At 38.9% G+C, this 27241-nt stretch overlaps 1 protein-coding gene across 5 annotated transcripts in view; it reads right to left on the bottom strand.

The window, feature by feature from the left end:
* Nucleotides 1–239: 239 nt before the first annotated feature.
* Nucleotides 240–27241, bottom strand: part of PRKCZ (protein kinase C zeta) — a 40498-nt gene continuing 13496 nt past the window's right edge. Inside the window, exons 2-16 of one of the 5 annotated variants that reach the window (XR_010745223.1) lie at nucleotides 21019–21104; nucleotides 18118–18249; nucleotides 16970–17051; nucleotides 16716–16768; nucleotides 14517–14705; nucleotides 12016–12113; nucleotides 8993–9079; nucleotides 8225–8360; nucleotides 7672–7759; nucleotides 7089–7208; nucleotides 6499–6578; nucleotides 5843–5932; nucleotides 3000–3115; nucleotides 2136–2804; nucleotides 240–1650 (exon numbers count right to left, since the gene is read on the bottom strand). Coding sequence is in view for 4 of the 5 variants with exons in the window: in XM_066334182.1 (XP_066190279.1) it covers nucleotides 2717–2804; nucleotides 3000–3115; nucleotides 5843–5932; nucleotides 6499–6578; nucleotides 7089–7208; nucleotides 7672–7759; nucleotides 8225–8360; nucleotides 8993–9079; nucleotides 12016–12113; nucleotides 14517–14705; nucleotides 16716–16768; nucleotides 16970–17051; nucleotides 18118–18249; nucleotides 21019–21104 (1445 nt within the window). In the remaining variant the exon portion in view is untranslated. Of the gene's footprint in view, nucleotides 2805–2999; nucleotides 3116–5842; nucleotides 5933–6498; nucleotides 6579–7088; nucleotides 7209–7671; nucleotides 7760–8224; nucleotides 8361–8992; nucleotides 9080–12015; nucleotides 12114–14516; nucleotides 14706–15748; nucleotides 16135–16715; nucleotides 16769–16969; nucleotides 17052–18117; nucleotides 18250–21018; nucleotides 21105–21221; nucleotides 21504–27241 lie in introns of those variants that run through there. The other 4 variants (XM_066334179.1, XM_066334180.1, XM_066334182.1 and 1 more) reach the window with 4 other exon arrangements.

Genomic DNA, 27241 nt, shown 5'->3' with positions numbered 1-27241 from the left:
CTGGCTACGCCTGGGAATGACAATAAATGACATTGAATGACAGTTCAGGAACCACAAACCAAGGGATGGGAGCACCGACCTGCTGTGGTTTATTTCTCTGCACCTCAAAACCTGCAGCTGAGCTGGGACTGAGCTACAGAATAAACTCAGAGTACAGTATAAAAATACAGGGAGGCTCCGACAGGGTCTGTTTCAGAGGCTGGACACAGCCCAGTTCACTGATAAATAATAACAGTCTATTAACTTTTTCATTAAAGTCTTTAATAGATGTGCAAGAATATAAATGATCTCAGCTGTTATGGATTAGTATACCATCTTCTGCACAATTAAAACTGGTCAGCAAAGATCCCAACTAATTAATTATACAAAACTACAAGAACATATTTACTGTTTTACAATCATTAAATTAGCTAGAATTTTCATTTACTATTTCAAATAAGACAACTATATATCATTACCAGATCCATTTGTAATATATTAGGATTTTTTTTCCAAACCACACATTTAATTACATCCTTCATTTTCTTTTATTTATAAAACAAGTACTTTATATAAAAAATTTCCCCTTCATCATGAACAGAACATTATTCAAACACTTGCACATGAGCAACCAAACTTGTACCCAGCAAACTATTTGGCAACACAGCAACATTGTAAATGCCTGTAAATTCTTAAATAAAAATCAAATAGTCTTTACAATGTTTGATTAGCAAAATGTGTCTTTCTATTCTTCCTTCCCTCCCTCCCAAAAATGTTCCGAAACCTAGAAAAAAGGTTAAAAAAAACCCCAACCCACATTTCTAATATTTCCAGTTTAAAGTTCCATGCCCTGGCATGTCAAAGGACAGCTTAACCTGTCACAGTTCCATTCATGAGCTGCCTGCAGTCACTCTGATCACTACTGATTAGCTTTAGTACCAGGGGAGTTGAAAACACTCAACGGGAAGTTATTCAGGGGAAATAAAATAAGAGAGAAAAGGGGGGGAAAAAAAAGAGCAATTAAAAAATGTCAGATTACATTTAAAAGGTAATGTTGCCTTTAGTAGATAATAAAGTATCTAAAGTCCAGGCATTTGAGGCAAGTACTTTTTACTAGTTAAATTATTTAGTGCTGATTAAAACACATTTTGCTGAATATGAAAAGCTACAGTCCAACAGAGAAACCCACAACTGAAACCTGAATGGGATTCATAGAACTAAACAACCACAGGTCTGCATAATTGTGGCTAAGGAGGGGATACAAAACCTAGATTGTTAATCAATGATTAATTGAATATCTCAAACAATGTTTTGGCAGTCTGGTCCTAGCACCTCATGACTTGGATGTGAATCCCAAAGATGTCATGTTCAGCACCTAATGCAATGCTGTACCCTGAGAAAACCATAGGTTAATGTAAAGAAAGTGAAAGTGTCACAATTGATGCTGTGTTTTACACCCGGGCGGGTGGGATGCCACAGCACAGGGGCTCTGCTCTCCCTTCCCCAGGAGCCCAGCCCCAACTCCTCCCCTGGCACCCCCCACTTCCCACCAGAAGGGATTCCACTGCTGTCTTTTGCTTTTTCCAATTTCTTAGGTATTTCGTTTTTCTTCCATTAAAAGAATTGTACTACTTTGATGCAAATCATGTCGCTGAAGGATCCCATTCTCTGCTGCAGAATGATTAGTTATTAATGTACACTGAGCAACTGTAAGCAGACAGTTTATCATAAGTAGGAGGTGTGCTTTATCAGGAAAGTGGATTTTATCTTATGGTTATTCTAGATTTACTACTTAAACTTTAAGGCTATGCTTTACTATGCTTTTGCTCTACATCTGAATATTTGTATTGTTGATAAAAATACTTTTCAAAAATCTAATATACAACACAATAGCATTGTAGGTGTAGGCACTGCTTAAGTATGTTTAGAAATCCTTTGTGTGCAAATTTAGTTTTCTTCAATCTCTACATTTTGGTAAATTTGGAGTTTAAGACAACAGATTCTGAAATTGATACCGTAAATTCTAATTCGGAATTAATCTCACTGAGTCGCTCTGCATTCCAAATTCTGTACAAATGCAACTAAACATCAGGCTGCAGCTGTGAACTGTATGCTTCAGATGGAAATGCTACTTAATATTAACAAGCAGAACTTACCAGGTGTAAGAACGTCCCAAATACGCAATAATCCTTCAATGCAGTTTATCCATTTAGGCACTTAAATCTTGTACCCAAATTTATGTTTTGATTGCTAATAAAACACAACTCCTTTTAAATATATCTGAGATGTTTAGACAGGTACCACTTGTGAAAAAAGGCATCAAAAATAAGCTTCAACACCACCGTAATATATTTTATTCTTCAGGATGTTACACTGTAATACTCTTCAACTGGGAGCTCATTGCATCAAATGTCTGTAGAAAGTGTGTGGATCTCAAAGTTTCTCATGATCTCCTTTTGCAGGGATGCAATGAACGTTTCAATCCTTCATGAAACAGGCACAAAATGCAAATTCCTTCATTAATGAAGCCAGCTGTGTCAGTGCCCAGAACTTAAGAATCACTAAGTGGCAGAGGACACCCACCAAAATCATAATTCTCTTCTTTGATTTTCAGCAGCAAATTTGTTTTTAGATCATTGGTCTCCATCCAAAGTGACCAGTCCCCAGCCTCGCATGCATATACTGTAGTTAAGGATAAATTAATGTCATTCACACTGTCCCCAACGAGGTCATTCCTTCATACTGTTTCTTCTGTTGACAGCAACAACGGATTAATATATTCAAATCCTTCAAATTCGGACTGATCTATTCGCTTTATTATATCTCTGAAAAACAAACAAGAGCAGTGTTTAGTTTATCAGAACACTGGGCACTCATCTATCACCAAGTTACGCGAGACACAAAGAATTTCAAATTTACTGTAACGTGACTACGTTCTAAGGGCAAGCACTTCATCTCTAAGTGATTTTCAGATAATTTATGGATGAATTCCTAGCTGGGCTGGGGCAAACAGCACGTACTCATCATCTGGGGTGAGCTGCACGGGCTCGCTGGTGAACTGCGTGTCGAAGTTATCCAACCCGTAATCGTCCGTGATCTGCGGCTGGAACGGCGGCGGCGTCTGCTTCTTCTCCAGCTGCCCAGAAGAGGGGAAAGGGAAAAAGTTACAGTGTGGGAGAGGCACAGCAGCCCTCAGGAGAATCAAATCCAACTGCTGTAAATGCTGTTGGAAAGGAGCATCAAAATATCAAGTAGCGCAGCCTACGAGCCAGACAACAGACAGCAATAGAGTTACATCTCCGCATTTTAAAATAAAATCTACAAATTTAAAATCTACAAATAATTCAGCCTTTTGAGTTCTCTAAATCGGTAGATTAGACTCAGGACTGATGAATCCCCACAGTGCTGCAATACAGCAGTTAGCACAATGTATTTACTTTTGCTCCTGAGAAATCGACCTACTTTTCTTCCTGCATTTGTGTGCAATCTGTCACATTCTCCAATTTATAGTAGCACAGACAGCAACATTCTAATTCTAACATTTATATTCAGTTCAAAAACTGTCTAGGCTACAAATCTCCACGACCTAACTTAGGACAGGTAAGTGTGACGAGAGTGAGTCGTAGTTACCACTGACCAAAATGATCACTTGGATTACCAACATTGGATAAAACCCTCATTTTAAGGCCATCTCATGGTGCTTGGAACAGAGCAAACAAAATAGGGAATAAAACACAGAAACCTCTTGGATTTCAGGTTTCAGACAAGAGCACAGGAAGTACAGATGGAGACAGGAGGAAATTGTGAAACTGTCACAGAGTGGTGCATTAACACATCAACATCCCATTGATATGATCAGGTCTGGGAAAGCACCATGAAATCCAAGTTGGAGGAAGAAATAATCAGCTCCTCCCAAACAAGAATGGCAACGTGAAGGAATCAGCAAAAGGAATATTTAAAAACTGAAGTAAGGTGGCAGGACTGTCCCTGTGAGTTGTTGCCACACACTCACATCCAGGCATTATTCCACAGGGGGTCAAACATCAGACTCCCTCCTTTGTTATACTCAGTAAAACATAAAAGCCCCCTTAATTCAGCCACAGAGAGAACTTGCAGCCTTTAACTTGAGAAAATGAATGAAAAAATAGGAGATGCAGCTCTAGAAAATACCTCCCTGCAAACAGGAGCTATGGCTTTGTAGTTCCCACTCCAGCATCAAATGGTTAAACACCATAAACCAGGCACTGAGATAAGAATAGATTGAATATCCCAAAACAATCCAAAAAAGAACTGCCCTGGATGCTGCTGAGCCATCCTACACCAGCGTGAGCAATCTCAAGTGTTCTGGGCTGTGCCACACACTTTGGATGACTAACCCCAGGAAAAATGTGCCTGGGCTGTATGCTCACTTTCCCTGTATTTATTTTTCCATTTAGCTCAAGCTTCACACAGAACAAGTTTTAAGTCAGTGTTAGACTCGTTTCCTGAGGTTCCAACTTGAAAAGATTTGGAAAAGCTTTTAAGTCCAAATGTTTTCTTTGAAATGCAGGTGGTGAGTAGGAGATTCTAATAAGTAAAAAAGCTTTCCAAGTATTTTCTCATTTTTTCCTGGGTACATTTGCCAAAACTTATTAGAAATATAACTTCAAATTTATCTGACGTTGATCCTCCTGGGCAGTACTGTCCTAATCATATCACAAAACAGATCAACTAAATCTTCCCTTTTTTAAAAAAAATAGGGATTTAATATTAAAGTTTTCAGCCATAAACATATGTTAGAAAATATAAAAATTCCATCAGCATAAATGTTGACGTAAAAGAAAATAAAAGAAGTACCTATTTCGATGAAGTGTTTTTTCTACAAATAAGCAAATTACAAATCCAACAGTTTCTTTTTCCCTCTCTTTAAAAAAACTGCAAAGCAGAACAAACTGCAGGACATGACGTTCTGCTCCACAGCCCCAGGAGAGCTGCACTGGGGCACCACAAATTAGCAAAAAACCCCAAACAAATAAAAAAAACCCACTCAGACTGAAGGGAGAACTCCAAGCAAGGGCTGTCTGACAGAATTAAAGACAGCCTCATTACAGGGATAATTTTGTAAACACCAGGTCTTTTAAAGCACCCCTTTTTCTGCACTGAGTGTGTTCTCTGAAGAATGTTACAATGAAATTCAGAGCAGCAGCTTCAAAGGGAAAATGAAACTGTGCAGCTTTCTCTCATCTGAACTCTTTCATGTTGGTGCTGCCTCTTCCTGCTGCCTTCCCAGACTATGGAAATACTACAGACACACTTTTCAATTGTTAACTACCTATTAAAAATGTAATGTTGATAGGCAAGTGCTCCAGACTTTACAGCTTTATTGCTCAAGTGTCAATAAATGTTACTATGGCATTTCTGGGATGGTTTCCACACTGAAGACAGAAGGTAATGTAATTACCAAGCAGCAGAAGATTTAAAAATCCAGTTTTGATACAATTTTATGCTTGCAGACCCATTGAAATGCAAGTCATCTTCTTCACTACAAACCAAAAACCTCCCTCATCCCAGCAGTGCTAACAAAAACCTGCCAATTTAATCAAAGCCCCTTTAAAAATAACCCCACTGCCATATCTTTATGAAAAGAGACTGACCTGCTCACTCCTCCTCAGGTCCCCAAACCCTGACACCCACCTGAATAATCCTGCTGATGTAAAGAGCCACAGAATTGGTAAATTCAGCTGGGTTTGGATGTATTATGACCACTACTTTTGCATTTCTAGAATTCATCTTCCCTGTTTGCAATAAATTTATATGCACAGCATAAATAAATTAATGACTTTTTTCCTTTGGAACACCCAGAAGCACAAGGAGTGATTTTTACCAGATCCCAGTCTATGCTGCGGAAAAACGTGTGAGACTTGATATCAGCAAATCCCGTCTGGGGCTGACAGCCAAGCCTTTCTTTGGGATCCTGTGGAAAACACAGACACTGGAATTACACACTCCAAGCCTCTTACAGCCCACGTTTGCCAAAAGCCCACAGAGATGACTCCAGTATTCCCATGACTCTGCAAACTCTGCTGCGATAAACACACTATGGCTACCAAGGGATGCTTAATATTTTTTTTTTTTAACTAAGATTTGTTTGAAACTTCATTTTTAAATGATCTTTTACGATTTCTTAAAATAAGGGATTTATTTAGCAATGCATAATTCATATTCTTCTTTTTTTCCAGTCATGGTAATGGTTCTTCAGATTTCAATCAGCTTAATTAAATGAGTAATAAGCATTACAGAAAAGAGTTTATAAACAAGGCTACAGTTATTTTTTTAAAGCCTGCACCTAGCTGAAAATCAAGCCTATGCTGTGGAATTCCCTCCATAATTTTCCAACTAAGTGGAGTTTTTAACACAGAGGATACAAGGTTTTATAGATTTTCTTAACAGTAAGCAGATTAACTTCTTAACTGTATCACTTTCAACAGGAAGCTCTGACTTCCAGCTTTCAGATGCTAAAAATAGGAGAATGTTATTTACCTTGTTTAAAAATCCTTTTAACACGTGGGAAGCCTTGACAGAAAGAAACCTTGGAATCCGGATTGGCTTCTCCAGAATAACTGTGACAGGTTTAAAAACAGCAGTATTGGGTTTTTGTTTGTGACATTGACCAGGATCTCAATACAAACACTTGTTATTCCACTATGGTACCAGTTAGAAAATGGAAGATAAAATTATTATTTAAAATCATGCAAACAAAAGGAGCTACAGGAATTCAAGGCATTGTTCTATTGACATTGGAAGATCTTCTAAGGGACACTTGACCTTCATTACCTTTTGCTATCATTTGTTATGTAAACAGGAAATAAAATTTTGAGGCCTCAGAATATAGCAACGTGTGATTTTAAAAATTGATTTTGTCTCAGGCCCTTCAAGAAGAGGATGACAGATTCTGTTACAGAACTGCTTTAAAGGAATTTTGCCTGTTACAGAGTTGGCAGCTTCACAACTGCCCAACTCCAGCAGCTGTGGGGTCACACTGGGAAAGCAAAGCCCAACTCTGCTGTGCCAACTGCCCATTCTGATTGCATCTCCCCCAAAATAAGCAAGCCAAAGGCCAAAGGCTGTACCTTGGAAGAGGTAATCTTCAGTGTTCATGTCTGGATTGTCAGTGATGATGTCGAACGGGGACCTCCCCGCCATCATCTCGAACATCAGCACCCCCAGTGCCCACCAGTCCACACTGAACCCTGCAAATGGCACACACAGCTCCATCAGCCAGCACGCCTGGCCTTTTCATCTTCTTCTTCTCACAGAAATCAAGATTGATGGCCTGGTTTTAGTACTGAAATCACTGACATGATTTACACCATCACTGGATGAGCCTGAGTTTTCTCAGCTGGGATGACAAATGTAAGGGAACTCAGAGGTGACTGCAGGCAGCAAAGCTGCAGTTAAAATGTTTTCCTGTCATATAATTTAATAAATATTTTTCAGGCCAAGTATGATTTAAAAGAAGTTGAAATGAGTGATTGGAAGAGAAAAAAACACCTTTATTTCAGGAAAAAAATTGTATAACAAGCACTCGATTTTATTAATATGTAATATAATAATATATATAACACAGAAATGTGTAAGTCAAAAAATTATTTGTATTTGAACCAAGCTACAGCTATATTTATTTTAACTATAGGTTGTTTAGTCGTGACTTACCATATTCTTCTCCTCTGAGGATCTCTGGTGCAATGTAATTTGGTGTCCCACAGAAAGTGCTTGTAGTGTCACCTGGGCCCAAACCTTCCTACATGCAGAAATCATTTCATAAATTAAAAGCTGACCTCCTTTTCTGGCAATTTCCTTTAATTAGACTTAAAACCCCAAGTTACTCAAAGAGTTTAAAGAGCTTAAAATAAATACTCAGAGTGCTCAAAATGGCCTAGGACTCCACAGGTCCTCTTCAGCAAAGGGGATTAAAATTGAGTTATAACAGGTATGTAACAATATTTTGCTTACTAATTACAGATACATTTAAAAAAAAATCAGTTAAACAATTTGGCAGTCGTTTTCAAATAGATGTTGGGGAAATAAAACCAACTCCTATTACAATTCAGTTCCAAACGTGGTTCTATTCAACAGTTAAGTTTTTTCAGAATAAACTTCCAATTCCACAACCAAATTCTGGGCTCAGGAACACCAGTGTTAATATAATGATGAATTTTCTTAGTGCTCTGTTAGAGTAACAGAAGAAGGATGAGGAAAATCCTACCTTGCACATGCCATAATCTGTTAATTTGATATGACCCTCTGCATCTAAGAGAACATTGTCCAGTTTTAAATCTCTGTAGATGATGCCTCTTTCATGTAGGAAGTTTAGAGCAATGCAAATTTCAGCAGCATAAAACCTGAAATTAAGAAGGAGAAAGTTCATATTAGCATCAAGATGGTACAAAAGCTGGTGCAATTTAAATATCTATTCTTAAAACATCATTTTACAGCCAACTTTTATGTATTAATAGCATAAAAACCCCAAGCTATATTTATTGATAAGGATACTGACCTCTTATAAGATCATTCCCTAAATGAAAAGACGATTATTTTTTTCATTCTACTAATTAAAAAAATATTTATTCTTTACTCCACAGATTTTTTCTGAAAATTCCACACAGCAAGATGGAAGATTTTTTTTTCCTCCTATTCAGAGTGACAGTGAGCTTTGTGTACTGCAGGGCCATGCAAACTGGATTTTTAATCTTCTCCCACCAACACTGTATTATTTCAACATCAGAGCAAATTAAATAGAATATTACATGTTCTATCAACAGATCAAAGAGTCATCACCTAAATATGGAGCAATAAAGAGGAGTAAATTGGGATAACTGCTACTACTGAACTGCTCGCTCTCTAAAATTATTCATAGCCTTCAAAAAACAATAAAATTTACATTTCTTCCCTGGCAGGACATTGTAAATTTAAGAATCCAAGTCCATTACAGCACCAGAGGAGAAGCAAACACGTGCCCTGTGGCAGGAAATACCTTGCATGTTCCTCAGGAAGTTTCCTCTGCCGTTGCATATGGAACATGAGGTCTCCCCCATTCACGTACTCTATGACGAGGAACAATCTGAAATTACAGAACACAATTAATGCATTCCAAGGAAACTCTCCAGAAAAACTGGTTTTATTCCTTCCATCTGAGTCATTTTCACTTCTACTCTTGATTCAGACTTCTAGATTTCTTATAGTTACAGAAGCTACCCAAGAGGGGAAAAAAGAGCACTTATTTGATGTATATTAGGGAGGAACACTCCCTTTATTTATATGCTACCACCATTATCCATATAAATTAATTAAATTAATTAATTGTAAGTTATAATTACATGAATTAAACAAGTGTGACACTGTACACAACACAGGCACCAGATGGAAGCTCTGGGCTCATTCTTTCCTCTGGAGAATGAGTGTTTGACACAGGCTGCTCCAAACTAGGGAAAAATCAGTAGGGGACAGAGCTGCAGGTGGAATTGGGATTTCTATGACAGTCTGCAGGAAAGCTTTCATCCTTGGGAAAATATGATCCAGGCAAAGCTGCCAAGGTCAGAGAGGGAGCTCAGGACAGGAACATGCTGAGCTGGGGAAGGTTGGGCTGGCACAGGGAGCAGCATTTCCTCGTACACCTCATTTTCCATGAGCTGAAAACTTTCCACACATCCACACACTGGAAAACATTCCATTTGGAGAACACATGCTCCAGTCTCTTAGATCATTCTAACTGGTGATATTTTTTTTGGTTCCTTGGAAAAGGATTCTTCATTTGAAACACTTATAATAAAGCGTTAAAACTTAAACCAGGAAAAAATCTGCTGGACAAAATCCAGCTGGCAGGACTCTGAGTGGCCTCCCCACAAGAAGATAAATGCTAAACTGAAATTAAATAAGCAACAAACAAAATACATAACAATGCCATGAGTATTTTATTACAGCACTCCTGATGGTTTTTTGCTTCCAGCTTTCCTATCTTATTTAGAAGTCCCCAATGTTTTATTTCAAGTTTTGAATGGTAATTTCAAGTTCCTTGTCAAGTCATATTCAAGGGTGCCAGTAGTGGCAGGCCTTGCTGGCTTTTGAATGATTTACTGAAACACCACCAGTTTTACAGGATGGAGGCTTCAGGTTGTTGCCACCCTTGGAAGAAACTCCTCTGGCAATTCTGGGCAAGTCTAAGGCATATATTTTATTAGAATAATGAAACAAGCATCATCAGTACCTGAAACAATGAACAGCTACATGCAGCATCAATTAACCTATTTAGGTACACATTTCTGTTAAAAACTTACTTAAAACTATATTCAAGAGACAGACTATTTTTTTTTAAACTTTCCTCCTGTTAGTACCCTTGTCACAACCTGTTCTATTACAACTCATTTTCTTTGGGTCACTTAACAAAATCTGATGTTGATGAATTTATTCACTCGGAATCAGTTTTGTGCTTTTCCTGCTTGATGTAAATGGGGTCATAATTATCATTTTGTAACATTACAGCTATAATCAAATTGTGAATTCATGACATTATGGTTATAGCCATGGCAAATGGCTGAAGTTACCAACAAAAAAACCAGAGTTTCACTGCAGGAAGCAGCTGGGCTGGAAAGGCAGGACTCATAAAGATACATCAGGAATACAGAAAGCTTTGATTATGTTCAGCATGGGTTTTTTTTCCTATTTCTGCTCCTCAGCATTGTCAGTGTAGCTGCCAAAGAGGAATGCAGAGGATCCTGCTGCTGACTCTGCCTTTTTCTGGGTTTCATTAGTAACAAGAAACCTCCTTCTCAATGCCTTGCCCTCCCTGATCACTTGAATTTTTACATCAGGTGTATAAATCTAGTTTGCATTTGGTGAAAAAGTGTTTGGGAATGTTGGTTTAACTTAAGAGCCTTTCCCAAGAGTTTGTCAGTTGTCTAAAGGTTCATTTATTTTTTCTGACAAGTTTGTTTCAGTCAAATCCTCACCCAGTGACCTTTGGAGATGATTCTTTATTTCCTTCTCCCTGCTTACAAACACTCTTTGGTCCAGGTACCTCCAGAACACTGATACTTTACCTCCCTCACCTCTGTTTTCCCTGCTGGGGAGATTTCCTCTGGCTCTAACCATTAGGGAGGTGAAAGTTTGGGGACTGAAGAAAAGGTGCAGTGCACGGCTTTGTATTTTAAAACTTGACAATACACATTGCAACAAACAGGTGATTATTCTCAAGGATAAATGACTGGATAATCCAGGAAAGCTTTTTTAAAACTTCTCACTCTACACTGTAAGCAAGTTGGACAGAATGACAATTTTCTGATTATGACACATATGGCATGAGGCATTATAAACAGGTGCCTGTGAAAACAAAAAACATCCCAAACCACATCCCAATTCCCCAGCAACATACTCAGGCATGGACATGAACATTTTTGTTTTCTTCATACTCCAATTGCAAATAAGCAGCAAATAATCCAGTTTGGATTGTGCACATAGGGACAAAGGATTAGTATTTCTAAGTAGTAGTTAAGAGTTAAATAAGCACTTTCCCAAAATCACACAGTGCTTTGATAGATGCTAAAGGCTTTTAAGCCTCACAGGTAACAATACCACTGAGCAGGTGGGGGTTTATGTTATCATTAAAAGGTTCTAACTGGGCAGCCCAACGCTCAGGCTCTTTAGTGAACTGCTGACAACTGTCCTGGCCTCCTCAGTGGAAGGTGCTGTGAACTCTTGGGAAATTCTGTGTTCCCTGTTTCACAGGAAGGCAGGACAGTTCCTCCTCTTCCTCATTCCCCCTCTCCCTTCAGGTCTGCCCCAGAACTCCACACTTTCCTCCATACCCCTGCTTGAGCTACCCCCCTAGGACTGACTCGGCTGCAGCAGTGAATCCCTGACAATGCTATTGCTTCCTTCCAAAAATTCCTGGCTGTGTGATGGCAGTAGTTACATTTCCTTTAGGAGAAGCAGTTCAGCACAATGATCAAGATTCTCAAGAAAAAAAAAGAAAAAAAAAAAAGAATTTCAGATCTTTCTTACCGACTTGTTGTTTGAAAGCATGAATGTAAACCAACTAGGAATGGGTTACTGGATGCCTGTTCAAACACATGTTTCTCTGTCTGTACCCAATCAATATCCTGAAATAGAGTAATTGAACAATCAGAACTCCTGCTGGATAACCACTGTGGGTATTCCCAGAAAAACACCTGTGAACATCACAGTGCTGCCTTACACACACTGTCATTGTCACATTGTTCTTCAGAAAGGCAAAGACCCCTCCAATTCTGGAGGGAATTATAAAACATTGTAGTTCAGTTATATAATTCAGAAGTTATTTAACCATTAAGGAAGGCCTGCACAAAATTGTTAATAACATACATCTGCAATAGTTGATAAATTGCTCACACTGCTGCATGGAAATACATTCAGTTCTTAGATAAATGACCCCAAAGCTGCTGAAGCAGCTCATGCCAGCAACACAAGTAATGTGAATCTCCAGCTTTTAAAAGCTTCGAGTGAACTAAACTTCATCTCCTCATCTGAAATTCAAATTTAATTCAATGAAACTACCAAAACCTGCTTAGTTTGTCCAGCTAAAATCATTAAAAGCATCACAGATACCTTTAATCCTTCAACAGGGAGAAGTCCTGAATGCTCAGTGCAAAACCACATCATAAAAACCTGCCACAGTTTGCATGATACTGGCACATTGCTGCAACATTCAGAGCTGTGATAACAAAGCATTTAAGCTTTACTTCATGTGACCATGCACAATTTAAACATCTCAGAGTTTAGCAGCAGATATTCACCCTTCATGCAATGCACTGATCATGTGCCACCCTGCAAACACAGGACCCTGCCAATAGACCAGAACTGTAATTGTTCTAAAAATTCTCTGTTTACCACAGATACTCCCAGCTTCCTAACCAATGTGGAGACAATAAATACAGAAACTGAGGAATCAGACCTTCCTGTCAGGGATGGATGCTGACACTCAAGTCTCAGAGGAAACAAGAACTGTCACCATCAAGTTAAATAAACCTGTTGGGTTTTGTCTGTGGACCCTCATGAAGATACATCAACTTGGAAGGGTAAACCTGAGTCCAGACCAAAATCCAGAGCCAAAAATCCGATTTTGAACAAAGCACTAAATATGTCCACTTCTTGGTTTAACTAAATGAGCTTCTCTTTCAGAGTCTTTAACTCCTCATTAGTGCACTTGTGTACTTGGCATTAGGATTATACCAGTGCTCCACTGAACAAAACTGAGCTTAGCAAACCTAAACAGAAGCCCAGGTATTTGATTTCCCTCCATCTCACTCCTTCTACTACCAACCAGACCCTGGAAAGTACCAGCTAATTTAAACATGCTGATGCTTGCTATGTAATTGATTTTCTTTCTTTGTGGAACACTTCTAAGGTGAAATTTCCATTACTTGCAATATCTCATACACCCACAGAATTCAGTGGATTTCCAATCAATTCCCAGAATTTCATTATACAGCCTATCTCAGAGAAAAGAAAAACCAATTAGCTCTATCTTCTATGTAATTATGAGAGCCACAATCCCAGAAAACCTTTCCTCATCTACCTCTGGTTCTCAAACAGCTGCACAACTCATTAAACAGGACTTGGCTTTGGCTCCCACTTTCTTGGAAAAACACATGTTAAAAAGGAAACAGTAAATAAACCACACAACAGCCTCATCTTGCTTCATAAAAAGAAACATCTAATAAATGAGAAAGCCAAAGGATTTTAGGAGAGCTAAGCCCAGCCTCTGGAATAATGACAAAGATGACAGCCAGAGCAACTGATTGAAATTACCAACACAAAGAGCACTTAAAATAGTGTTTTGATGGTTTTTGCCCAAACCTCCTACTTGTAAAAAAGTGTATTATAGGAAAAAGATGAAAAAAAAATCAAAACTTTCCCTTTTTTATTTTCAACTTTCCCCCCACACTCATGCATTTGAGATCTTGTATTCAAAAAAATCTATAGGATTTTGAAAATAATGGAGAAATGTAGCAGATTTCTGTGGCAGACAAAAAACACAGGGATCTCAAGCGGCAGTAGCATAGTTTTTGAACTCATGGAAAAAATATTTCAGAATATTGAGTCACTTGCACATAGGCTCTGCCAACATGAGTGTAAGAACAAAGTTTCTGCTCCTTATCTGACACACAGACAATGCTTTTGGCCTTGGAAAACATATTTCCTTTCTTTCAAAATCAAGTGCACAAATCCTACCCCATTTATCCCATCACTTACAGATTAGCACATCCAGGTTGGAATGTTTAATACATGATTTTTACCAAGACTATTAGTAATGGTCAATTTTTATTAAAATAAGGGACACTTCTCTCAGGTTTCGTCCTGGTGCTTCATGCAGAGTTGACGACAAATGACTTCAAAAGTCAGAAAAACTTCTCTGCCAGAGAAGTTGTCTGAAACATGAGCTTCTTGCTTAGTTGAATGGTTTTTGTTAAAGCACAGTAAGATTTTATAATATGCAACAGAATGCAATTAACACAGACTTTTACCTCATCATCATGGACCAGTTCTTTTTTCACTACTTTCATAGCATAAATCTGATCATTCTTTTTTAACCGAACTAGAAGAACTTTGGCATAACTTCCACGGCCGATAACTCGGATTAAATCAAAGTCCTGGAGTCCAAGCCCCTGAGAAATCTTAATTCCATCCATTCCATCAATGACTGGTTTGAGATCCTGTATAAAAAGAAACAGATGCTAGAAATGGAAGGCATTTCCATAGCAAGTAACTATTAAAGCAGAGAGATCTTTTAGCACTGGACAGAATTTGCTGACTTTGCTTGGCCCTGGCACCAAGGGCTGGATGCTGATTGGAACACATTTGTTTAGAAATGTTTGGTTTCCATTGGGTTGGCTCTTACTAAAAGTTACTGGTTTTTTCAAGGCAGTAGTTCCTTCAACTAATCGTTTTCATATTCCCTGCTGGAAAGCAGAAGGCAGTGCCTTGAGCAATGAGGTTTATCCAAATTCCTGAAGCTCAAGCCATCGACATTGCATCCTTTATACAGAGTGAGGAGCATTGTTCATGGTCTGACAGATACAGCACACATGAATAAAGGCTATCTAAAAATAAGATGAATAAGGAGACACTAGTTTGCTAATGAATGTACCTGTCTTGGTTCAAGTTTAGGGAACAACTGTCTGTGTTCAGCTCACTATAATTGTAATGAAAATTAGGATTTCTAACAGGTTCCCGGGAACACACAGAAGCAGATCTCAATTTCCCAAGATTGAGAATTTGCAGGAAATATTCCACTGTGAAGAGCATTGTTTTAAAATTCATTATTTTAAAAAGAGAAATTTTATCATCTTGGCTGTTTGCTGGAACTGGATGTGAAAACATGGGACTGAAGATGGAGCAGCTGAACTAGACAGACGCAGCAGGTACTTGGACTTTCAGGTTTTACCAATATACCCAAGGCTTTGACACACTTCTGTGGCCTATTTTTATCTGACCTCACACTACTGTACTTGCAGACAGATCAGCATTCTGCAGAACTGTGGAAAGTGTTTATATAAAGAATCTTGATCTAGGATTGACTGCTATTAGAAGAGATTGCTCTGAGCTTAAAGATTCTAGACAAAGCTCCCAGAACACCAGCTCCTTTCTATAGGATACCTTAAATTATTTCAGTACAGCTCAAGGCAGCGTGGGACACTCAGAGCAGCATAATTCAGGACAGTTGAGCAAACAGCACCTACCAAATTTCAACACAAACCTGAGCACTGACCACAGCAGAAGTGAGCGGTTAAAATTCTTAAATGTGCTTTTAATCTCTACCCTTCCATGTCTGAATTGGAGATAAAAATCTGAAAATAAGGCAGTCACCCAGGAGCAGGAGCTACTCAAGTGTGAAAGGAATGGTAGTGACAAGCATTGTAGTGGAGGCAAAGGAACAAGGTGCAGCCTTGCTCAGAGGGGAACATCAGACCAACTGCCAGTGCTCTGCACAGTGCATCCTATTTGTTTTAAACATGCCAGAAGCATTCTTAAAGAAATGTCTTTAAGCCCTTTGGAACTGGAGCATATTCAGATTTTTCAGACTGCTCTAAAGGAGTAACATTGTTGATGTGCACATATTGAGTCAGATCTTCCACAAAAGACCTGAAAAAAGAGTTTAAATGTATGTTATACTTGTGTTTCCACAGGAGCTATCTATAAATGCTTAGGTATTATTTATATGAATGCTCTCAGAGAGCTGGGTAGTTAATGGATTACCAGACTGAACCAAGCTCCACAGCAATAGCCTGAAGGTGACAAAGGGTGAGCATCCATTAGGGACAGCAGACAAGGCAATGGCAAAGCCACCATTTGTTGTAAGGACCATAAAAGTCAAACCCTCTGCTAAATCACTGTTATTCCAACAAATGGAAGTGAGGAAAAAAAAAAATGTTAAAAGGCATCTTGGAGCATGAGTGGAATGACAACAGCTGAACACAGAAGAAATCTGAAAAAAAATCCAATAAAAATGCTTTAAAAAATTACCAACTTTCAGGAAAAAAAAACCAAAAACCACCCAGACTTTTGAAAGGGGCAGGAGAAAGCCCAGAACAATTAATCAGCTATTTTATAAAAAGTTGAATTATTAGGTTGGACTTGATGATCTCAAAGTTCTTTTCCAACCTAGGCCATTCTGTGATTTGGAGTACATAAATATGAATTGCAAAAATATTTTAAGAACATACCTCAGAGTCATCTTTAATGGTGTCATGTTTCCGGTTTGAAGGAATGTAGGGAACTGGAAAAGAAATCAAAGCAGTGTGGTTATAAAGGCCTTCATTGAAACAGTTCTAAAAATCAATAAACAGAAAGGTATTCAGTAGCTTATGGCCAGTTTGCTTGAAATGTTACTGGGGAGTTGACCATATTTTTCCACTTTTGTAAACAGGAAGAGGAAAAAATGAAGGCAAGAGGGGTTCTAAAGCGACAAAGTACTCACTTCCATCAGTGTCTTCTGAAGGGAGATCGGCCTCATCGTTCTTGTCATCTAAGCGAGGTTCCTGGGAAGGCATGACCGAATCCTGCAAACACACAGGTCACACACAGCCCACCCTGGGCCTGCAGCCCCCTCTGAGTGCCCTGAACCTCACCCTTCCACAGGGAAAACTGCATTTTGGAGACTGTGTGTCCAACACTTGGTAATGCATGTTAAAAGCCAGCCTACCAAAACCTAAATCAGCCATTCTCTGCAGCTTAATGCCTGGCTGCATTCTAAAAGAGTGATATATTTTACAGCAAAGCTCAAACTTTTATTCTACCTAAAGACCTCCGAGTGTTTCACATGGAACTACAACCAAGTAAACACTTCAGCATGATATTACACACTCCATTTAGAGCACTGGCATATTCCTTTCCTGCTTCATAAAAATATTAATTGTTCATTATGCATAAATTCGTGAAGAGCACAATAACAGATATTTTATATTGCATTTGGACCTTGGGCTCACCCCCAAGACAAGTAGGACTATTCCAGGAAGTACAGCAGCATGCAGGAATTAATTGGCAAAGAATTGGCAATGTCAAGGCAAGTCACATACAATGCCAGCAAAGAAAAATACTGGTTTAAGTTTTGAGTCACAAAAAACAGGATACACCCACCAGTGAAATCCTGAGGATGAATACAGGAAAGGGCTAAAATTCAGATACAGAGATGTTTAAATGTTTTGATGTTTAAAGCCTAAGAAAGACACCAGCATTGGCACTGGAATGAGGGTCATGGAGAGGAAGAAAACAGTACTGGAGAAACTGAGATGGCAGGAAAGCAATAAGCCTTTCTGAAAAGAGCAGTGCAGAAATTATATCAGTGCCTTAGCTCTTAAAACATTCCCACAGGCTAAAAGGAGTAACTTCTGAGGTTGTCAGTGTCTAGTGAAGAACTCAAATTCAAGCTTGAGCACACTGAAGTCACATCACAAGCTTTCTTTCTCACTTTCTCTGCTCACAATCCAAAGGCTTGTCCTCCACAGAAACTAAACCCAAATACTCCAAAGTGTTACGTGCCCACATTTCATTACTCAGGACACATCTAGAACACATCTGAACACACCAGAGTGTCCCCCCTGAGCCCTGGCCAGAACACACACTCACCATATGCCTTTTGCAGGTCAGTGGGACAAGGATGTGACAACGTTTATGGACCAACAGCTTGCAGTTGATACACTTGTAGCCTTGCTTTGCGAGCCCCCATATCCTTTCACTGCACTGGCCACAGTACGCTCTCTGCAAGCCACAAGGCACATCTCATCAGTTCCAGGATCAATCCCTGCTGGAAGTGAGCTCTCTCCAGCAGCAAGAGCCCACCCCAACACCTAACAGATGTTCAGTAATACTTTTAGAATATCCAGAATTACAATAATAGCTGATGGTTACACTTCACACCCAGAATTCAGCTAAATGCAGTTCTTTTTAAATGAATGTTAGGAAAACAAATACTTCAAGCATATGGAAGACATTACAGTGTGACATTAGCAAATCATTTTTAGAGAATAAGTCTATTTAGAATCTCAGGTTTTGACAGAGGTCACTCAAACAAAACTGCCAGAAGTTTGTACTACACAATTATGTATAAAAGGCACCCAAACTGACTGTGTTGGAGAACACTGGCACAAAATGTTAAGCAGACAATGTATAAAAACTGTTCTACATCTACACCTATATATTTTGAAAGCGGTAAAAACTCGGCATAATTAAAACCCATTAATCATGTCTGGTAATAAGCTTCTGTGCTGCACTGTGCATCAAAAATCTATGGTGTTTTTACATATGTTACAAAAAAATCATGTTAAGTGAGTTAAATCCAAATGAGGGTAAATGAAGAAGCCAGACATCCTGCTGCTGACTTTAACAGGAGAGGTTTTTAAATCATTGTCCCAGCGTATGTTGCTATGGTCACTTTATCCACTCTACCTAAAGTGCCCAACAACAATCTGAGATCCTTACGCACCAAAAAGTCCCCCAGGCCCAGTGATCCCTCCTCACACTGCCAAGATAAAGCTCATTCATTACCCCCTGGCTGCCAGGGCCCTCCAGTGATTCCTGTAGCAGGCTGAGGCACTGCCCATCACCCTGCAGCTGCACAGGAGCCCTGCTGCTCCCAGCCCAGCTCAGGCAGAAGTCCCCAAGCTCTGTCCCAAAGCCACTGGGGCAGTCTGTTCCCCCCAGGCACTGCCCCTTACTCTGCCGTCACTCAGGGGCTCACACACAAAACTCTTCAGCTCCTGAAAGTCCCTGCTAGTAGTGCAAGAATCATTAAAAACTAATGAGCAAAGATTGGAGCATTTCTTCAAACCAGGGGTTTTATATTGCTCTTGTTGTATTTTGGTAGTTGTAGAAAACAAGACTTAATTCGACCCCCCTCATCTGTGGAGCCCGATTCCTTGATCAGGAGAAATCCAAACTGCACTGGCCAGAGGAAAGAAAAACAACCCAAAAACTGCCTGAGGAGAGGAAGCCTGGGACATCTATTGCTACCTCTTCCAAAATTCCTGGCCCACCAGACTTCCTTCAGTATACTTTTATAGGTTTTGCAGCAGAAGTATTAAGACTAAATAAAATCTGTCAGGCCCTGGAAGTAGGGGCAGATCCTAAATTCCATCAGAAATTCAGGTAACCCTTTCATACCTCTCCATAACACATGGAGTCAAAGCCACATCAGAGAGATGACCTTTCTCTTATGCTCAACAAGATTAAAGTTTAAATTTTTGAATGTGTTCATTTATCTGAATGATGTGGAAAAGCTGCAGAAGGTTACATTGAAACAGGAATGAATTCTTAAGGCAATACTCCAGTCTTAAAAACTCCAACAACACTAAAAGTCGGTATTGAATTCAGTAATACAGACATGACCATATTTGCTCTTTAATTTATCTATTTTAATGTCCCATTTTGTCAACTTCCTTACTAACTTGAGTCGGATGTGTTCTGGCTCTGTATGCTGCCATTTGTATGCAGGTATAAAAGCAGTCTTGTTTAGGATTGTGACATCCTAATGTGGCAATCCAAAGGAGGTATCAAAATTCTTGTTGTGTATATTCACTATTTACCTCACTGCAATTAAAACATCATTATCTATAACACTATGGATTAGTAATGTGGCAGTATTCATTCAGAGGAAATATGTTATTGTGTAGCAAATAACATGAAAAGTATACTTTCATACTTTCAATTTAAAAATTGAATTCCTAGCACATTATACAAATTCATGTGGTAATTCATATAGATGTTATTTTTAATATATTTACTGATAAAATACTGAGTTTTAAGGGCTTTTCCTTCTCTCAGTGCATTTTCGGGGTGGGAAATTTTAGAAAAAAATTCTTATTTCCATTTTTAGAAAAAATGTCCCTACTGAATGAAGGAGTTAACTCTTCTGAGTGCACACAGTTCTATGTGGAATTCCCCCAAGTACAGTTGTATATATGCTGCAATGCTTAGGCATAATGAGATAAGTGAAGGAGGTGTCTCAGCCTTAAAGCCACATTCACTTGCTTATGTGGATTAAATCAGGCTCTCAAAATGCAGCTGTATTTTAGCTCAATTAAAAAAAAATATTTTTTAAATTCTTAGATTGTGTAGTACCCCAGATTCTAAACAGTTAAAGCTCACATCAGCAGCCGTAACTTTTATGGGTGGCAACATGTTCTGAAGGTAAAAGATTTTGCTAACAAGCAACCAAAATCACAGAATGAGTGGAGAGGGGAGAAGTTGCCCCAAGGATGTATCAGCTCAAACAGTTACAAACCCAATATTTAAAAGACTTTTTAAAAATAACTAATTTCCACCAATCCTATATTAACTCAAATTCAAGCACTGCCAAGTTTTTCCTGCTCGTTATGACTCAAGTAACACCGCAGAGACCGAAATGTCACATCAACAAGCATCCTGCTTTTCCTTTCTTTCCAACACTCCAACACAGAAAAAGCACAGACTGAGGCAAACAATGAGCACAGAACATGAGCAAACCCCAACGTTTCATGCAACAGTACTCACTCTGTTAAAACGTTTGGCTTGAAACAAATGCCCATTCACTCGGTACAGCTTCCTCCATCTTCGGGCTCCCTGGCGGTAGATGGATTCTAGGGAAGAAACCAGAAAGGTGTAAGGCAGCAGCATGGCAGCCCAGCAGCACCACACACAGCAGGGTAAGCAAGTTGTGTCTCAGAACAATCTTGCTTTCCTAAATATCAACGCACAGCCACAATCCCTGGGGATTTGTGTTTTTTTTAAGGCGGCCGTGAGTGACGGCTGGGGCAGGATGTGCTTTCCCCGCTGCCTCTCCCTTCCCTCCAGCCCTGTCTGTTTTCCCTCACATGATCATAATCCCGTTACAGTCACTGCCCGGCCTCAGGTGAGAGGGACGGAGCTGTTAAAGGAGCAGCTCCTCGGGGAAATGGCGCTGCTGCTGCTCTCGCCCTGTCACCTTCCACGGCCACGCACCGAGGATGGCTGGTGCTGATAGCCCGAGACATGTTTGGTGCTGATAACAGCTCACACAGGCAACATTAAACATGTTACAAGTCTGCAGAGTTATATTTTTTATTTTATTTTTATCCTGACGTTAAACGTTACCCAAAATATCTTTTTTGTTTGGGCAGGTCAAGTGCAGGTCCACGATTATTTTCAATATATTCTAAACATAACAAGAAATCGTCTAATCTGTTTAAGCCAAACCCAGCATCCACTCCAAGCTACTTTTGTTGTCACTGTTTACATGCAGGTGAGCAGTTCCTGGGTGAATGGCTAATTGGAGAGTTTGATATTTAATATTCAATGTTGTGCCACAGGGGTAAGGGTGACACAGCCAAGCTCTGCCCAACACCAGGGTCAGCAGCTTCCCACACCTGGTACAGGTGGGTTCTGTGGGGTACAGGGAGGTATAAAGACTCTACAGACTTGATTTATAACTGATACTTTGTCAGAATGAAGCAGACTGCACATTTATAATCCTCAGGAATTAATGCAAAAGCATCTTACATTTTCATCTTTAATGTTACTTTCAAGTTTCAAACATCCACACTTCATCAAAGATGATGAAATTTTTTTTTAATAGAAAGCACAGAGACATTTTCTGTGTCAAATGATAATGCAAGTAGTAAAAAGTTTCTTTGTCAAGAAATTATTTTAACATTATTTGGAGCAAGCCAAAACTCACAGGCTACTGACACGCAATGTGTGAACACTGGCTGCAATACTGAGTCTGATTTTAGATCCTCTATTTTAGTCCTTCCAAAGGAAGCACTGAAGTTTCTGTGATTCCACATATCTACAGTGCCAAGTCCCCAAACATTCATACCTACTCTATTTGCATGTGCAAATGTTTACTGTGCAAGCATTTGAAACAGATACTGCACTATTAAACTAATTGTTAACAATTTAGAAAAAGAAAATCGACCAGCTTCTCAAAGCAGCTAAAAGCCTGCACACCAAAAGTGGTAAACACACAGCTACTGGAACAGAGATGTAGACTTGATATGGCCATTTGACTCAAACAACTGCCACATATCAACTTTAAAGCAAACTTTTCTCAAGTGTAGTGAAAATTAAAATGAGAAGCTAGCAAAATGACTGTAAAGTTTTCAACTAAAATGCGCTCAAATGCAAACACCAACGGGAAACTCTTCCACCATTCCTAAGGTAACTTTTCACCAAGAGGAAAAAATCTCCAAAATGATTTTTTTTTCCCAAAATAGTTAATTAATTCATTAGACAAAGCACCATATGGAGGCAACGTAATGCATCTGTGATCTGAACATTAGCTTATCACTGACATGAAGAATATTAAGTGAATGATAAGTTAACGAACAGCTTGCGCTGATGAAGTCTGCAAATAGAGGAGCAAGTCACCTCCCTAATTAATGATAAATATTAAATCAAAGGCAGGGTTTTATATCATGTACTTGTGAGGCAACAGTCTAACAAAAACTGAGCTTAATATAGACTAGCTTTAAAAAGTAGGAACTCCTACAATTTACCCCCAGGACTGCTGTGGTTCAGTGCAGGGGCTGAGGCAAATCAATCCCTATTCCTTGGCTCCAAAAGGGGCCAAGGTAAAAAATGAGAAAACCGTAATCCCTGCAAGACACACCTTTATAGCACATGTTCTATTATTACTACACATTAGGATTAAATTTCTGTGACAGAATAAAACACTCTTGTTCACTGAGGATCCAAAACTGGGACAAGTGGCTGATGCACCACAGGGTTGTGCTGCCAGAGACCTCAACCCCTGGAAAACTGAGCAGGCAGGAACCTTATGAAAGGAGACATCCTTCCCTGAAATTCCCCCAAGGATAATGCCAGGCTGTAAAAAGCAGTTTGGGTTTTCAAGATCATTGTTATTTTGAAGCCTTATCAGCTACAAGACCCAGCTAGAGCTCTATGAGATCAAAGAAATCACTGTGAACAATAATCAATTCATAAAATGGCAGTTAAGTGCATACCTTGAGTTAAGAAACAATTTCTTGTCAGTGTTGTGTGAACAAACCTGTCCTCTGACTTTCCATCTCATCCCTCCACATGGCAAAGTGAACCCAAACAACATTTTCAGGGACATGTTTCTAGAACACTTCAGAATAAAACAAGGAATGGATTCTGTGATTTCTGGTAACCAAGAACTAAACCAAGTTTTTACAGGACTGATCCCAGCTACCTAGAAGGAGGAATGCCACCACAAAAGTCTGACTATTTAATTACTGAGCTTAATGGAAAGGGCTATTTTTAATTTATTTCACAGTACACATCAGTTAACTCATTAAGGAGTTCAAGTTGGCTGCTTGCAGGCTGAAGGAGATGATATACCCCTAATTAAACAAAGTAATCTTTTCTTGATGATTAATATTAAGCTCACGACATTGCCTAACAAAAAATAAATTCTTTCGAACCCTCATTTTGTATCTGAAAAAGTTTAGAGAAAAAAAATCAAATATATTTTAAGCTCTTAGCAGGGATTATAATTTTTATTTGGGGAACATAGATACATATTTTAAATATAATGACGGTACAGAACTTTATCTACTTCCAAGATTGGAAAATTGAAAGGCTTGTTTTTTTTCTATTTCAAAGTAAGAGTACAAGGGAAATAAAAATACTCAAAATAAAATTAACCAGCTGCCTTTACCTAAAAAGCAGTGGGGAACAACTGGCTGTTGCTGCTCAGCAATTCTTCCCTCTGTTGTCAAACTGTGCAACTACACCATTAATAGTGATGCACAGGAAATCCTGCAAACAGATTTGATATTGGCTTTCCAATGACATTTTCTAGGACTGGGGTTGGGCTTCTTTCCTCATCTTCTAAAAAATATTGTAGAAAAATGTTCTAAGGAAAAACATGAACACACAAATAAAATTTAACAGCAGATATAAAGGGACAAGCAGAGTCTACTGTTCAGTGTTAATTCCAAATGAACTTATCTACAGAAGATACTCCCCAATTCCATAATGAGGTCTGCAGAACTTCACAGAAAGGATGAGAATTTTCCCTTGAAAAATGGAACTTGGAAAAGCAGGCAAGAATAAAAGGAGGTACAATTACTTTTCAAATGTCAACACAGTTGGTTTACACCAATGAAGGGCAGTAAGATGGCCACAAAAATTATTCCCTCTTCATTTGGATTTCCAAATGCAATTCTAAAGTCGGCTTTTATGTGATGCAGCTCTAATGAAATCTGCTCCTATCCTGAGCACAGAGGTAATTTGCTATTGCTGCAAATCACTTCTCAGAGATTAATACAACTTGTTTACAGGCCAATTACCCGGCCTGCCAGCTGGACACTACCAGAATGCCCAGTTTTTGTTTTGTTCTTTTAATGTTGTGCTGAGCACACAAGTGAGCATTCTTTCAAAACCAACTCATGAATTACAAGGGGGAAATTGATACTGGCATTTCAGATAGACTGGACTTGATAAAGAAATTACATATAAAGATAGAACACATTTTTTGGGGACACTAAATTCCAAAGTACACTTTGATAGTACATTGCTTGACATCTGTTATTTAATTTCCTGCAAATAGTTACATTGAAACAATTTACATGCTTCAGAAAGCAATTTTAAGAGATACTTTGGATGTTAACTGGCCCTTCTTTTTATTATGAATAAGCTGCTATGTACAATTGAAGTTGGAAAATGAAAGAGTATCCTTAACAATATGGAGGTATTAAGTGCTTTGACCTCTTGCAGTTATTGCAAAATATTAAACGGCCAGAAGATAGCCTTTTAAAATTTAATTTAAGGCTGATTAGCACTTGGGAAACCATCTCCCCCTCCTTTTCCAATAGACACTAATATTAACTACAAAGTCAGATCAACCTCTGTGAAGAAAAAGCACAGTTAAGAGAGCAACCATGACCAAGGAAGTGTAGGATCAGTGAAGAACCAACAAGGAAACACACGCCCCACAGAGCAGCAGCATTTACTGCAGCACAGCTGGGTGAACATCCTTCCCCACTGCCTCAGAAGGGGCAGCTGAGTCCCACCTGCACTGCACACACCCTCAGTTCCCCCTCAAGGATGCTCACCTTCAAATCCTGCTGCTAAAATGGCTCCATGCACTGCAAGGTGACAAAGTCACTTCTCCAAAGACAATAGCACAAATACAAGAGTGCTAACAGCTCATTTGGAGCGAGTCTCTGACTCACAAGTCTGTGATTTTATGTGCAATTTATCACAGGTACTTGAAAATAACAAAATATCCCAAGTGTTACTAAAAGAAATAGTCACTAAGTCCAGTCAGTGGCTGCTGCCCCAGCAGGGACCATGTCCTGGTTCTGAGCATCTCTGGGCACATCAGTGACCAAAACCTGCTCATGTCCTTCCCTCCTCAGCCTCTTGTGCTGACACTTCTGTTTACAAAGCTGTCCCAGACACAGGATAAAATCCTGCTCTCATTTGTCATGAAAAGGGCCAGAAGACAACTGCTGGTGGACCCATGCTTCTGGTGATTAACATTTTTGTTTAGGAAAGAAAAAAAGGTTCATGTTTTCCCTTCTCTAACTGGATTCTCTAAGCAATTTTCAGTTCACACCCTTTCATGATGTGCAGTTGGTTCCTCTGGTTACAAAGTCAGTGGTTACATGAACCCCAAAGCCAAACTTGCAATGCATGGTTAATAGTAAGTCCAAAGGCTTCTTCTGATGATTGCATCATTAATTCTCCCAAAATAAAAATCACTTTCATTAAAAAATTTACTACAATGAAAAGCGAATTTAATGTTCTATTAGCATCATTTAGGAGCTGCATTAAAATGTTTGATCAAGCTGAAAGAGTACTGAGCTAGTACTTATTTAAATTATTTCATTCTTTAATTTAGCTAAATTAGGACTGAAGTACAGCAAAATGAAGTTCTGAACATTCAAGCAATCTGTAGCATCTGCACTTTCAGGCCACTGTTTTGTTCTTAAACGAAACTGCATCTTAGTACACCCATGAAACAGTAGTTTGTGTTATAAATTAAAGCCTGATAACAGAAAGTCAATGTCTTTAACACACCTTGGAATCAATGAAAACAACCAAAAAAGCGAGGAGCAACCTAATGAAGTTTTTGCTGCAGGAATTGGTTCTGCTGTATCTCACCAGCAACCTGCATGATTTAAGGCTTGCTGGGAGTCTGACCTGACAGCACACATCTTCAAGAAAATTTTCATCCTTGGAGCACATGAATTACTGAAAGGGGGTAGAGGTCCAGTTCTTGTGACTGAGACAATAATCAGAAGGAACTGAATCCACACTGTTCAAGTGTCATCAGTTAAAACTTGGTCAGATCTAGTTTTCACCTAGTTTAATTATTTTATGTTAAAGTGAAAATTATGACATGTCTATTGAAAAGACCAAAGGAACAATAAAAAGCTAACTAGTGACAAATCCCTGAGAAAACATTATAGAAGACTTCGTTCTAAGAGTCTCCTTCCCCTGGCTTCTTGTCCTTCAGAAAATGGTTAACTAATTTATCTTAATCTATGCCAAACATGATTTTAAAATTAATTTTAGTATATTTGATCAATTGTCTTCTTCTAAGTTAAAGACCTAGTCCTGCCTCCTTGCATTGAAACATTCCACTGGATGTGGCCTATCCCATACACACATTTCCCACCATTTCAGAGTTATCTGGACAATTCTACTTCTATTGCAAAGTGCTACTGCACATGAAGCTGGTCATCACAGACCTACCTCAACTTTCCAGACCATGTTCTTGGAATGAAACTGAAATTAAAGTTAG

This window comes from Sylvia atricapilla, chromosome 22, assembly GCF_009819655.1.
Source record: "Sylvia atricapilla isolate bSylAtr1 chromosome 22, bSylAtr1.pri, whole genome shotgun sequence".
NCBI lineage: Eukaryota > Metazoa > Chordata > Aves > Passeriformes > Sylviidae > Sylvia > Sylvia atricapilla.
This window is presented reverse-complemented; position numbering and strand designations above follow the sequence as displayed.